We start from the raw sequence: 12318 nt of genomic DNA on the forward strand, positions 1-12318 counted from the left end.
TAGAGTTTTAATCATAAATTGTAAACCTAGGTCTTTTCATGTGTTTATGGTTGCTTTACATGATAATATTTCACCTGTCCTGTTTATGTAACACTTTAAAAATCAGCAAAAGGGTTATATAAATACAATTTATTATGAAACAAAAGGCAAAAAACTATTATGTACATAGTTTAGTCCTATTCAGTGTCTACTTGGCGCTTCTTGGCTTGTCTCTTGTATTCATTAAATGGAGCATCTCTTGTCACTGTCCAGCAATAGTCTGCAAGCATTGATGAGCTCCATTTGCCCTGATAGCCTTTCTCCATTGTTGCAATGTCCTGGTGAAATCACTCGCCGTGCACGTCGCTCACTGCTCCGCAGTTTGCTGGAAAAAAATCTAGATGAGAGTGCAAAAAATGTATCTTTAGTGACATATTGCAACCAAGGCTTTTGTATGCCTTGAGGAGGTTTTCCACCAACAACCTGTAGTTGTCTGCCTTGTTGTTTCCGAGAAAATTTATTGCCACTAACTGGAAGGCTTTCCATGCCGTCTTTTCCTTGCCACGCAGTGCATGGTCAAATGCATCATCTCGAAGAAGTTCACAAATCTGAGGACCAATAAAGACACATTTCTTTATCTTAGCTTCACTTAACCTTGGAAATTTTCCACGGAGGTACTTGAAAGCTGCTTGTGTTTTGTCAATGGCCTTGACAAAGTTCTTCATCAGACCCAGCTTGATGTGTAAGGGTGGTAACAAAATCTTCCTTGATTCAACAAGTGGTGGATGCTGAACACTTTTCTTCCCAGGCTCCAATGACTGTCGGAGTGGCCAATCTTTCTTGATTTAGTGGGAATCTCTTGCACGACTATCCCATTCGCAGAGAAAACAGCAGTACTTTGTGTATCCAGTCTGCAGACCAAGCAAGAGAGCAACAACCTTCAAATCGCCACAAAGCTGCCACTGATGTTGGTCATAGTTTATGCACCTCAAAAGTTGTTTCATGTTGTCATAGGTTTCCTTCATATGGACTGCATGACCAACTGGAATTGATGGCAAAACATTGCCATTATGCAGTAAAACAGCTTTAAGACTCGTCTTCAATGAATCAATTAACAGTCTCCACTCATCTGGATCGTGAACCATGTTGAGGGCTGCCATCACACCATCGATGTTGTTGCAGGCTACAAGATCACCTTCCATGAAGAAGAATGGGACAAGATCCTTTTGACAGTCATGGAACATGGAAACCCTAACATCACCTGCCAGGAGATTCCACTGCTGTAGTCTGGAGCCCAACAGCTCTGCCTTACTCTTGGGTAGTTCCAAATCCCTGACAAGGTCATTCAGTTCACCTTGTGTTATGAGGTGTGGTTCAGAGGAGGAGGATGGGAGAAAATGTGGGTCCTGTGACATTGATGGTTCAGGACCAGAAGTTTCATCCTCTTCCTCTTCCTCGTCTGACTCAAGTGAGAATGATTCTGGTGCATCAGGATCCGGCAGTCCTTCTCCGTGGGGTACTGGGCGTATAGCTGATGGAATGTTTGGATAATGCACAGTCCACTTTTTCTTCTTTGACACACCTTTCCCAACTGGAGGCACCATGCAGAAGTAACAATTGCTGGTATGATCTGTTGGATCTCTCCAAATCATTGGCACTGCAAAAGGCATAGATTTCCTTTTCCTGTTCAACCACTGGCGAAGATTTGTTGCACAAGTGTTGCAGCATATGTGTGGGGCCCACCTCAGGTCCTGATCTCCAATTTTGCAGCCAAAATAAAGGTGATAGGCTTTCTTAACCATAGTGGTTATACTGCGCTTTTGTGATGCAAAAGTCACTTCACCACAAACATAGCAGAAGTTATCTGCACTGTTCACACAAGTACGAGGCATCTCTGCTCACTTTGGCTAAACAGAAATGTGTCCCTTTGCAAAATCAAACACTGACAAATAAGAGAGTACGACACTGTATGACTTCTAGAGCTGATATAGGGCAATTTGTTCAGCAGAGTGATGTAAGCTTCGTTATGATTGCATCATCCATGACTTCTAGGAATAACATGATGCAATTCATATCATGTATGACGCAATACCAGCTTCAGATTGCATCATTCATTGTTTTCCCTAAAAAGCAAGTACTGTCCAAACCCAGTCATAGATTTATTCATAGATCCAGTCAAAGATGTATTTTAGTCATTTCTGGTTTAAATTGAGATCCCTTCGCTTTATAACTCACTTATCCTCCGCCATTCCCAAGTCAAGGGTCGTATATACTGACCCAATAGCATATCTTGAAAACTAGAGCCAATCAACAATTTTAAGCATCATTTTCATTCTCAGTGACCCAGAATTAGTAAAGTTTGACTACATTTATTTCATAAGCATTTTGGCTGTAGAGCAGTGGGAGGGTGGCTGCAGAACTCTGCATGTGCAGATAGAAAACATACCTTTCAAACCAGAGTCGATTATAAAGGGGAGAAAAAAAGCTGCATCTTGGAATTTCCACAGCCACTACTAAAAGTCGTATAAACTTGAGAAATAATAATTAGAACAGTGTTCAGTACACAGTTTCAGGATAAGCCTTTGGTGTGCTCTCTGGCTGTCACCAGAGAGATCAATGGTAGGTTTCATTTTATTCAATATCTTCATTAATCATCTGGAATAGGAAATAATAAGCATGCTAACAAAGTTCACAGAGGGTACTATATTGTAAGGAGTTAAATACTATTGAGAACAGAGAAATAATATATTACAAAGAGACCCAGAGATATTAAAGATATATGCAAAGACTAAATTTATATTTGATTTGGAATGATGAAAAACTCATCCTCTCTTGGGAAAAATAACCCAAAATGCAAACATTCCGTGTGCAGGAGAAGCCTGGAAAACCAAAATGCTGAAAAAGAACTAGGAATGGCAGTGGACAGGCAATTAGTCATGAATTCTCAATATAATACGGCACCAAAGTTTGCTTGAATGATTGTCGGCTGCAGTTTCAAAGGCTACATGTCACAGGACAAGGAATGTCTACACAGGCCTGCTGAAACTGTGTCTTGCATATTGCTTTTATCATCTGGGCACCATATTGCTAGAAAAAAATTGACAAAATAGAGGGATTCATAGAAGAGCAGCAAAAATAAACAAGGAGCTGACAGGAGTGATAAGAACTGCGTATATACATATTGCCTAAGTGAGGACTAAGATGGGATATGATAACAGTGAACAGATATCTGAAGAGGGTGTTTAAATTTTCTGTGACTATTAAAAATAAGCCAAGAAACTGTCTTTCAGAAACCCTGGCTGTTTGCCATAAAAGAGTGGTTTTTACATCTGTCTTTCCTTTCCTTCCTACAAAGTCTACACTGTCAAGATGACGACTTATTTATAGGAAATAGTTAATTAAGCCTCTTTGGATGGCAAATTATCCATGAACAGGCTAATTTTGTCTGCTACTGGAAATTGTTTGACCATTATACAGGAGCATATTCCAACATATGGGTTATTTACAAATTATTTGCTTCAACTATTCATTATTTGTGATGTCAGACAATTCACTCTAATCACATCTAAAGTTTCACCTTCCTGAGTGGATGACAATTTTTTATAAACAGCAAAAGGGAAAACAAATCCAGATCAAACAGATTGACCAGTGCACAGATTTGCACAAAAGTCTTTGGTTTCTAAGAATATACTTGTAACTAAAAGAATGTTAGCCTAGAATGAAAGAAAAGGGTTGTGAATGTCAAAGATAATTCATGGCCCTTGTTTGAATCAATGTTTGCAAATACTTCCCCCTCCCTCCTCTCCAGTCCATATTCATTCAGCAATAGTGTATTATAATCATTTTTTTGTCTCTCTTCTAAGTGAGACATATTTTTCACTCTGCGTTTTATTAAAGAAGCAGATAGAATGGAGTGGGCCAGATCCTTCCATGCTCTGTGATCAGAAAAAGAAAGGAGGCCGGAGCTGAAATATCTGGAACTTAATCTCTGGGCCTCAGTTTACTCATATGTAAAATGGTTAGAACAACAATACAGGGGTATTACAAAGCAAAGCTTAATTTATTTAATTAATTAATAACAAGTATCTCAGATAAATGGCACTATAGCAACTCAAAGTATTATTATTAAATATTATACAAGAAAAATGACTACAGTTTGTTTTATAAACCAGCATCTGTGTGGGGTGGCTGGCATGCTCCATGTTATAGCACCATTCCAAGTGGGAAAACTTCAACCAATAGAGCCCCCTATAACCCAATCTGATGGATTTCAGGAAAATATCCGAGAAAGCAACATGAGTAACAAGATTTTTTTTTAAACAGGAAGTTTTGGAAGGACAGGTGTGGCAACTCCTGCATGTGGATGCAGAGGTGGGATGAGAAAGAAGAACAAGAAAGCACAAGAGAGGGGTGATGTTGGTGACTGGTGGGAAGACGGCTAGCGTTCAAATTGCTAATACAGCAGCAGTAAGCTACCAAAGGCAATTAGCCATAATTGTCATGGTCAAGTGAGGAAGGGACAGGGTTACTTCCGATTACTGAATTGGCCCAAGGAGTGTGTCCAATGGCCATTAGTGTCAAAAGTCACCAAGGCCACCTGTTTTTCTGTGTGTTTTACTGGTCTATATTTTTATAAGAAAAACTTATACTAGAATAAAATTTACACTAGAGAAATGATCAAGCTTTTGTTTCCTGTTGTACTGGCAAGATTTGCAGGTATTTTATGTGTGTAGCACTGAACTACTTTAAAAAAAGACTGGCAAAACAAAATAACTAACCAGTAGACACTTTTGTAGACTTACCTTCCTCCCAGGAGGTCCAGTTACACCACGAAAACCATGTTCGCCAACACACTTAGCAAGAACATTGCAGCATTTTCTTTCAGCAACCATTTCCTGCAAAACAATTCGTGATATACTAGCTTATCTATCAGATTGTCAAAATGTGATAGGTTTTGTCTTTGTTCATATCACAAAGGGACTTACAAGTTCTTTCCGTAAGATGTTTGGAAGTTCTGGAAATCCAATGCTCAGAGGTTGCTTGTATCCAAATCCTCTGCCAAACTCTATTTCCTGAAGTTCATTCAAATCCTGCATATTTTCCAGGCCAACCATTAAAAGCGCATCAAGGCCTTAAAAAAGAAATATGTTAAAACTGTTGTTTATCTGATCTGCTTTAATAATTAGAATAATGACCGTAAATGATTTGGTTTTTGAAGTGACCCATAGATAGAGCTGGTCAGGAATTTTTCAATTAATCTGTTTTGTCAAAAAAATGTGGATTCGTCAAAACCGAAACCATTTGCAGAACAGGGTTGGGTTCGACAAATTTACCGACTCAAAAAAATGTTGAGGAAAGGATTTTGAAAATGTCAGTTTCATTTTGATATTTTCAAAATGAAAAGTGCTGCTTTTCCTGTTCATAATGACTTTTTGTTTCAAAATTTGAGCTAACTGGAGATTAAAAAAGAAAGAAGGTCAAAACCAAAATGAAACATTTCAAAAGGTTTCATCTGACCTGAAATGAAAAATGTCGACTTGAATATTTTCAAGATCAGACAACTACTTTCTGGAGTAGAATTCCTTCCAAAGTTATGTTGCCTCCTGAAATGCAGTGTCTTAGGCAGCCATCTATTTACTCTGTGCTTACATCTACTCCTTGCTATTACAGCAAGGTGAGAGATCATCATACAGTCTCTGCTCTTAGACTTAGAAAGGAAAATAGAGGAATCTGGACATTTAAATCACGCTAAAAGTGGCAGAAACAAAAACAGTCAGCCCTCTTGGTTTAATAAAAAGATTATTGTTAGGATATAGATATTCAAGCCTGTCTGTAAAGGCCTATACTTTAAGAATTTAGGTATATGTTTATCATTTAGCTAGTTATAGAGGTATAAAAGAAAGAATCTGTGTAAGGGCCTTCTCTCACTGTGACAATCTGAGGCCCTGTTCTTAGGCCAATGCCTTTGGCTAAGAGGCAGCCATACGCTGGGAAGCGTGTGGTCACATCCTCACATTCCAAACTAGCCATATTGAAATAAGGCAATCTGGGGCTGTTAGGAAGGTGATCTGATCTATCACCTCCAGAGAAAGGGAAAAGCCTAGAAGATGTAAAAGGAAATTTAGTTTCATAGTTTTCTGTCTGGTAAGAACTCACTTATCAATAGACACAGCTGGGAAATCCTTATGTCTGTATAGATGTAGTTGTAAAATCCTCACTTCTGTATTGTTTTGTCATTATAGTTCCCACTTTGCTATGTTTATTTGCATGGTCTCTGTCTGGTTCTGTGATTGTTTCTGTCTGCTGTATAATTAATTTTGCTGGGTGTAAACTAATTAAGGTGGTGGGATATAATTGGTTAGCTAATCATGTTACAATATGTTAGGATTGGTTAGGTAAATTTCAGTAGAATGATTGGTTAAGGTATAGCTGTGAATATTACTATATAAATTAGGGGCAAACCGGAAGTAAGTTGGGTTCGAAAATAAGGAAAAAGGGACTTGGATTTAAGCTTGCTGGAAGTTCACCCCAATAAACATCGAATTGTTTGCACCTTCGGACTTCGGGTATTGTTGCTTTCTGTTCATGCGAGAAGGACCAGGGAAGTGGGAGAGTGAAGGAATAAGCTCTCTAACAATTATTATCCTAGAGTGAAAATGGAGCTGGTGGCGGAAACCCTCATGATCATACTGGGAGAGGTAAAGTCTACAAATCATTCAGGGAATTGAGAGCCCTGGCTCACCCAGAGAAGGGAGGGTGCTCACCAAGAATTCTCGGGCAGATCAGCATGAGTATGTGGAAGGTCTGCAGTGGGAGAGGAATGTAGCACTCTTTGGATATGTCTACATTGCAAAATAAACCAAAAAACCCACAGCAGCAAATCTCAGAGTCCAGGTTGACTTACTCAAGCTTGCAGAGGTAAAAATAGCAATGTAAACATTTCCTTTTGGGCTGGAGCTCAGCCTCTGAAACCCAGCAAAAGGTGTGGGTCTCAGAGCCTAAGCGAGAACGTCTACACTGCTATTTTTGGCCCCATTATGTGGGCCTGAGTCAGTTGACCCAGGCTCTGAGACTCCATGCTTGTGAGGCTCTTTTCGCATTGTAGCTTTATCTTCTGATGCAATGCTGGACCGTCATAACAGGCCATACCTTTAATGCGAAGGGAGTCTGCTGTTGTTCTGAGCATTTCTATAGTATCATCCAGCCCATCTGTAAACACTAAGAGAACCTATGAACAAAACACTGAATTATCAAGGTGGTTGGCAGAAAATATGAAAAAACAACCATAATAATACCACCCCCCGCTTTCCCTGGTAGTTCTCAAAGTGCTGTGCAATGTGATGAGTTTATATTCCAGGTTAATTTAAAAATTACAATTTAGTATTGAAAATTGGTGACAATGTAGCTTAAAAAGGACAGAGTCGTGGTAATTAAGCCCCAAAATATCTCTAGTTTGACAGTGGCTCCATTTGGAAGGATTTACCTTGTAGACTGCAACTTTTATTAGTACAACCAGTTCAGTTAAGTACCCAGGTGTGCTGGGCAAGGAGCCAATTCTATTCTTGTTTACAATTTGAAGGACTTTCACTGAAATCAGTGGAGTTCTCCAGATTGACCCTGGTGTAACTGAGAGAATTTAGAACAAGCAGTGTTTTTCCTTTGGGTGATGGCAGTCCAGGACTGGATTTGTCAGACTAACAACATAACAATGGTGGGCTGGGTTCCCTGGTCCATTCTGCCTACTTGATGCTTGATTCAGCCATAGGTGGACAGCAGAGAATTCCCCTAGCACACGGGAACTCTCCACTGGTGTAAGGCTGGCATATGCGGCTAGGTCAGCTCCTGCGCCAGCCACTCCACAGCCCCAGGGTAGGAGGAGAGAGAGGGCATGTTGACACCAAGACAGCGGGTATGGTGAAGCAAAACTTCACTACCCCATCCTCCAGTGGTATAAAGTCTCCAGTGGCATAAGTTAGATCAGGCCCCCCATCTGCCCTAGTGGAGCTCAGATGCAGTGGCAAATTGAGCCTCTGCTGTGCAAATAATCGATCACAAAGTGTTGGAAAGTACCTTTCTGTTCCCACTCTAAGCATGGTGGGATCAGTTTTTGATTGGAATAAATCCGAGCCTTGCTCAGTTAATGACTTCAAGATTGGGTCCAATATTCCATACTCAAACATAACAACAAACAACAGATGAACGGCAAACCACAAAGAACCAGAATCTTTGTGTCTCATCCAATTAATGAGCAAAAATGTGTTGCTGTTCAGTGACCTATGAAAAATGAATTCATGATCTCAGTCCTGTTCTAAGTAAATAGTCAGATGTTTATGTCACGCACACAAGTGCCAGAACAAAGGGTAATAACGGGTGCCCTTTTGGCTGTCTCAGCAGTGTGGCCAAGAATTAAATGGGTATGAAGTTTGAGCTACCTTCCGATTCCTAGAATGGTGATGGCAGTGGAGTTGTACAGATGTAGCTAAGAGCAGCATTAGATCTGCAGAATCTTTGTTACTGGTGATGATGCATTAGGAGGGAAGAACTCAGCTCAACTCTCAGATTCCACATTGCATTAGTAGAGTTGGCAGTTAGAAAAATAACATTTTTATATGTAAACTGAGCAAATTTGTTCAGAAATCATTGAGATGCATTACAAGTGGGCCCTTATGATGCCATTTTATAGTCATCATTCAGAGAAGACCTGCACTTTACAGATTTTAACAGAAAAAGAAAAAAAAACCAAAACATTAGATATGCACCACTCCATGCACCTATGTTGAGAAGAAAGAATTCTACAAATGCTGAATATGGAGTTTATATTCTTACCTGTCAGCATGGGGATTTGTGTCTGCTCCTCAGAATGGAAGTGAGAATACACTTTTCAGTGAGCACTCTAAATTAAGACCATTCTAAACTACCAATACTTTGTAAGAATTAAAATAAACTCTCTCTGGAAGATACAGTTTATATCTTAGAAGGATGTTTTTCTGAATCAGTGCCTTAGTATGTAAAAAGTCTTTCCAGAACTAGTTTCTTAATCAGAAAAAAACATAAAAGGCACTGAATCTGAAATCCTAGGAGGTGTCTAATTTCTATTCAAGTCAATGGAAAGGTTCCCCTTGACTTCAATAGGGATTGGATCAGCCCTTTAGATCTTTGCTTTCTCTTGGTCTCATTTCAACCTGGATGAACTATTTGCAGTGGACATGTTAGTCTACAAATATAGACACTTTTCTCTGTTCGTAAATTATCCACGGACAGACCTCGACTTTACTCATTTGTTATTTGAAAGTATTTAATGAGTGGTTTCTGTGAATATGTTTCTGCCATGAAACATTTGCGATGATGTTTGCTTTGAGTTATTACTACTCGGGTTGTGTGATTAGCCATCTATTATAGAGTACCGTTCTGCTCCTTAACCTACTAACTGCCTCCAAAATGGACACGTGAAAACTTCACATGTAAATACTTGTGAGCATATGGATTTGCCCAAGTATTTGAATTCCAGGAGCAAAAATTCACTTACACAATTGTTTGCAGCAAGGGGTCATGAATGCTGTCAAAATGAATCCAAGGATTTATCTAAAAGAACATTCATGAAGTCTTTATTTCCCATGCAATGTTCACCAGCACTAGACTTAATATACTTTGAAACAATATAATTTATTCCGTTTTATTTACCTTCACTTTAGCAGAGGCCAGTCTGAGGGATTTCTCCCAAAATGACTCTAAGAAGTCTGCATTCAGATAGGTGTCTACAATGGTCTGTACAACTAAGAATTTCTGGAGGATCTCTTCGTCATAGGCTTCAAAATCGGAGTCAAACAAGGACTGGCCGTTCTGTGCAAACACTTGGTACTTGAACCTGATGTTGATTTGAGACTCAACAGTACAACTGATTTTAGTCAAGGACTCCATCCGGTGCAGAAGTTTGGGCAGGTACTTTTGCAGTTTCTGCTTCTCGTTCAGTGCAGATATAGACTTCATGCGCCTCGAAATATCAATTCCTACAGAAACATCTATGTTGCAATCTGAGAAGGGGGCAAGGAAGAAAATCAGTCATCAAATCCAAGCACTATTTTATGATCTTGTTTTCTATCTGCACCAGTGACAAAACATGCTCAATTTAAAATTAGAAGAATTAGAGAGCCAGATCTTCAACTGGTGTAAATTGGTGTCACTCCATTGACTTGCACGGGGCTACGTCAATTTATCCCAGCTGAGGAGCTGGCTTATATTACTGCACATAGAGAGAGAGAGAGAGAGAGAGAGAGAGAAACTCACACACACACACACACACACACACACACACACACACACACACCTACCTCTAACTGGATGTAACTTTTGCGTTACCAAAAGCATAGCTAAAAAAATGAATTGATCATCAATATTATGTATTTAGTACCCTAAACATGAGGGGCACTTAACAGAACAAATGATAGAGATTGTCTCAGCTCCCGATTAGAATTTAAGGGCCTGATCCTGCAAACACTTACCACTGAGTGTTGGGCTTCCTGCTGTGAGTAGTGCTATTGGCTCCAATGCAATGTGGTTGGCAGTAATTATTCACAGAATCGAATTATACATTAGACATCAAACAGTGAGTAAGAGAAACACTCAGAAGGTGGGAAAGGAAGAGGGAAGGGAGGACATGGGAAATACATCTCCACAGTGAGTGATTAGTACTGTAAAGTATGGCATATACTGGTTATGGAAGAGTTCCTACAAAGTGTGATAAAAAATGGCCAATATTTTGTGATTTGGCTACTTTTTCCCAGCCATACCACCTGACGTATTGTTCTTTGTATCTTGTTGATCCCTTGATCCCTATATTGAAGTTTGTTCTGTCTCTCCTGACCACACTATCCACCTGTAGTTAAGTTTCCACTGTAGCCCACTTGTCAACAATTTCTAGCTGATGCAATTATATCTTTAAAACAAAACATCCCATTTCTTTTGTTTCCTCTCCAATTGTGACTCTCTGAAATGTTTTTAGAGGACAATGCGGTTGCCTAGTTTGCTATGAATGCATTCTGATGGGCTAAAGTCATTAACTATAATTGTTCCATTTAATCCCTTCTCTGCTCCTTCACGTTCCCTTTTCTCCTACGCTTTCACTCATTTGTGAAAGAAACTGCGGATATGGGATAATGAGGTGGTTGGGGATGTCAGAGTACAGAGAATAGAATAGAAATTAAGAATGTTTGGGTTGAGGCATTCAGCTAGTCTTTACTCACCACCGATACAGAAAGCCAGGCACCAGAAAGTTGAGTTTGTGCTGTGTCACTTGTCACTTAAAAAAGTAAGTCAATTATACTGGGGTAGATGCTCCAGCAAACTGTTGCCTCATCCTTTTAAGGGTTAATAATAATTTTATTGATTGCCAATTGATACTAACTTCCTCACTCTCATAATAGTGGGGTGCACATATCCTATAGTTAACAAAATAGATTGCAGGCTTCTGGTGATTTCACTCCACTTGGCTATCATCCTTTAAACTGTTAAAGTTCAGTACTTCCTTTTACAGTACAAAATGCCCTCTGGAGGAAACTATTTGTTATTAAGCTGAATTACAATCTTTTGGCTACGCATGCTGAAGCACAGAGTTTTAAAAGTTAGGAAATAGCACCAGCACTCAAGCCTGTAAAACTATTTCTCTGTGACAGTATTTACTGCCGCATTTGTTCTTCTGGCAATGAAAAAACAACTTTCTCCAAAACAGCTAAATACACACACACACACACACACTAACTCAGATTCTGAAATTACAGTCACAATATCAATGAATAACGCTAGATTCACAGTACACTTGTGTGCCAGAGATCGGCACAAGGCCATAGAACTGTGATTTAGTACTTCCATAAAATGTTTCTGATTAAACGTTTCCATGAAGAGATCACTTGTCTGATTCTAGTAGGTGGTCCTTCCTAGCATTCAGGATGCATGTTTTCATCAGGAGCTTTTTTCTGAGGCCTGACCTGAACTTGGACCACACTACTTGAAAAGAATTCAGGGGGCAGATCCTCAGTTGGTGTAAACTAGCATAGCCCCATTTATTTCAATAACAATTTACACCATGCCCATGCAGCGCTTGTGGATTTCAATGGGAAGTCCACGGAAACTGAGCCCATGTATCTGAGGGCATCTTTGTACTTGGGTCCCAGGATGGCACGGCATGTTACAGACATCAGTTAATCTTCACCAGACTCATGAGAGGTTGACAAGTATTTTACTGGTAGGGAAACAGTACGGAGAGGTAAAGTGGCTTGACTGAGTTCATACAATGAAGACATGAAGACTGAATTTTCATGACTGAAGTGAAAAGTAGCTCCCAAA

The 12318-nt window shown here is 39.6% G+C and overlaps 1 protein-coding gene across 1 annotated transcript in view; it reads right to left on the reverse strand.

The window, feature by feature from the left end:
• Positions 1-12318, reverse strand: part of LOC112102961 (collagen alpha-6(VI) chain) — a 112824-nt gene that overhangs the window by 81367 nt on the left and 19139 nt on the right. The window contains exons 10-13 of the mRNA XM_024194477.1: positions 9661-10010; positions 7129-7207; positions 4965-5110; positions 4782-4874 (exon numbers count right to left, since the gene is read on the reverse strand). Coding sequence (XP_024050245.1) covers positions 4782-4874; positions 4965-5110; positions 7129-7207; positions 9661-10010 — 668 coding nt within the window. The remainder of the gene's footprint in view (positions 1-4781; positions 4875-4964; positions 5111-7128; positions 7208-9660; positions 10011-12318) is intronic.

The sequence above is a fragment of the Terrapene carolina genome, unplaced genomic scaffold, assembly GCF_002925995.2.
Source record: "Terrapene carolina triunguis isolate 2854851 unplaced genomic scaffold, T_m_triunguis-2.0 Scaffold84, whole genome shotgun sequence".
Classification (NCBI taxonomy): Eukaryota; Metazoa; Chordata; order Testudines; family Emydidae; genus Terrapene; species Terrapene triunguis.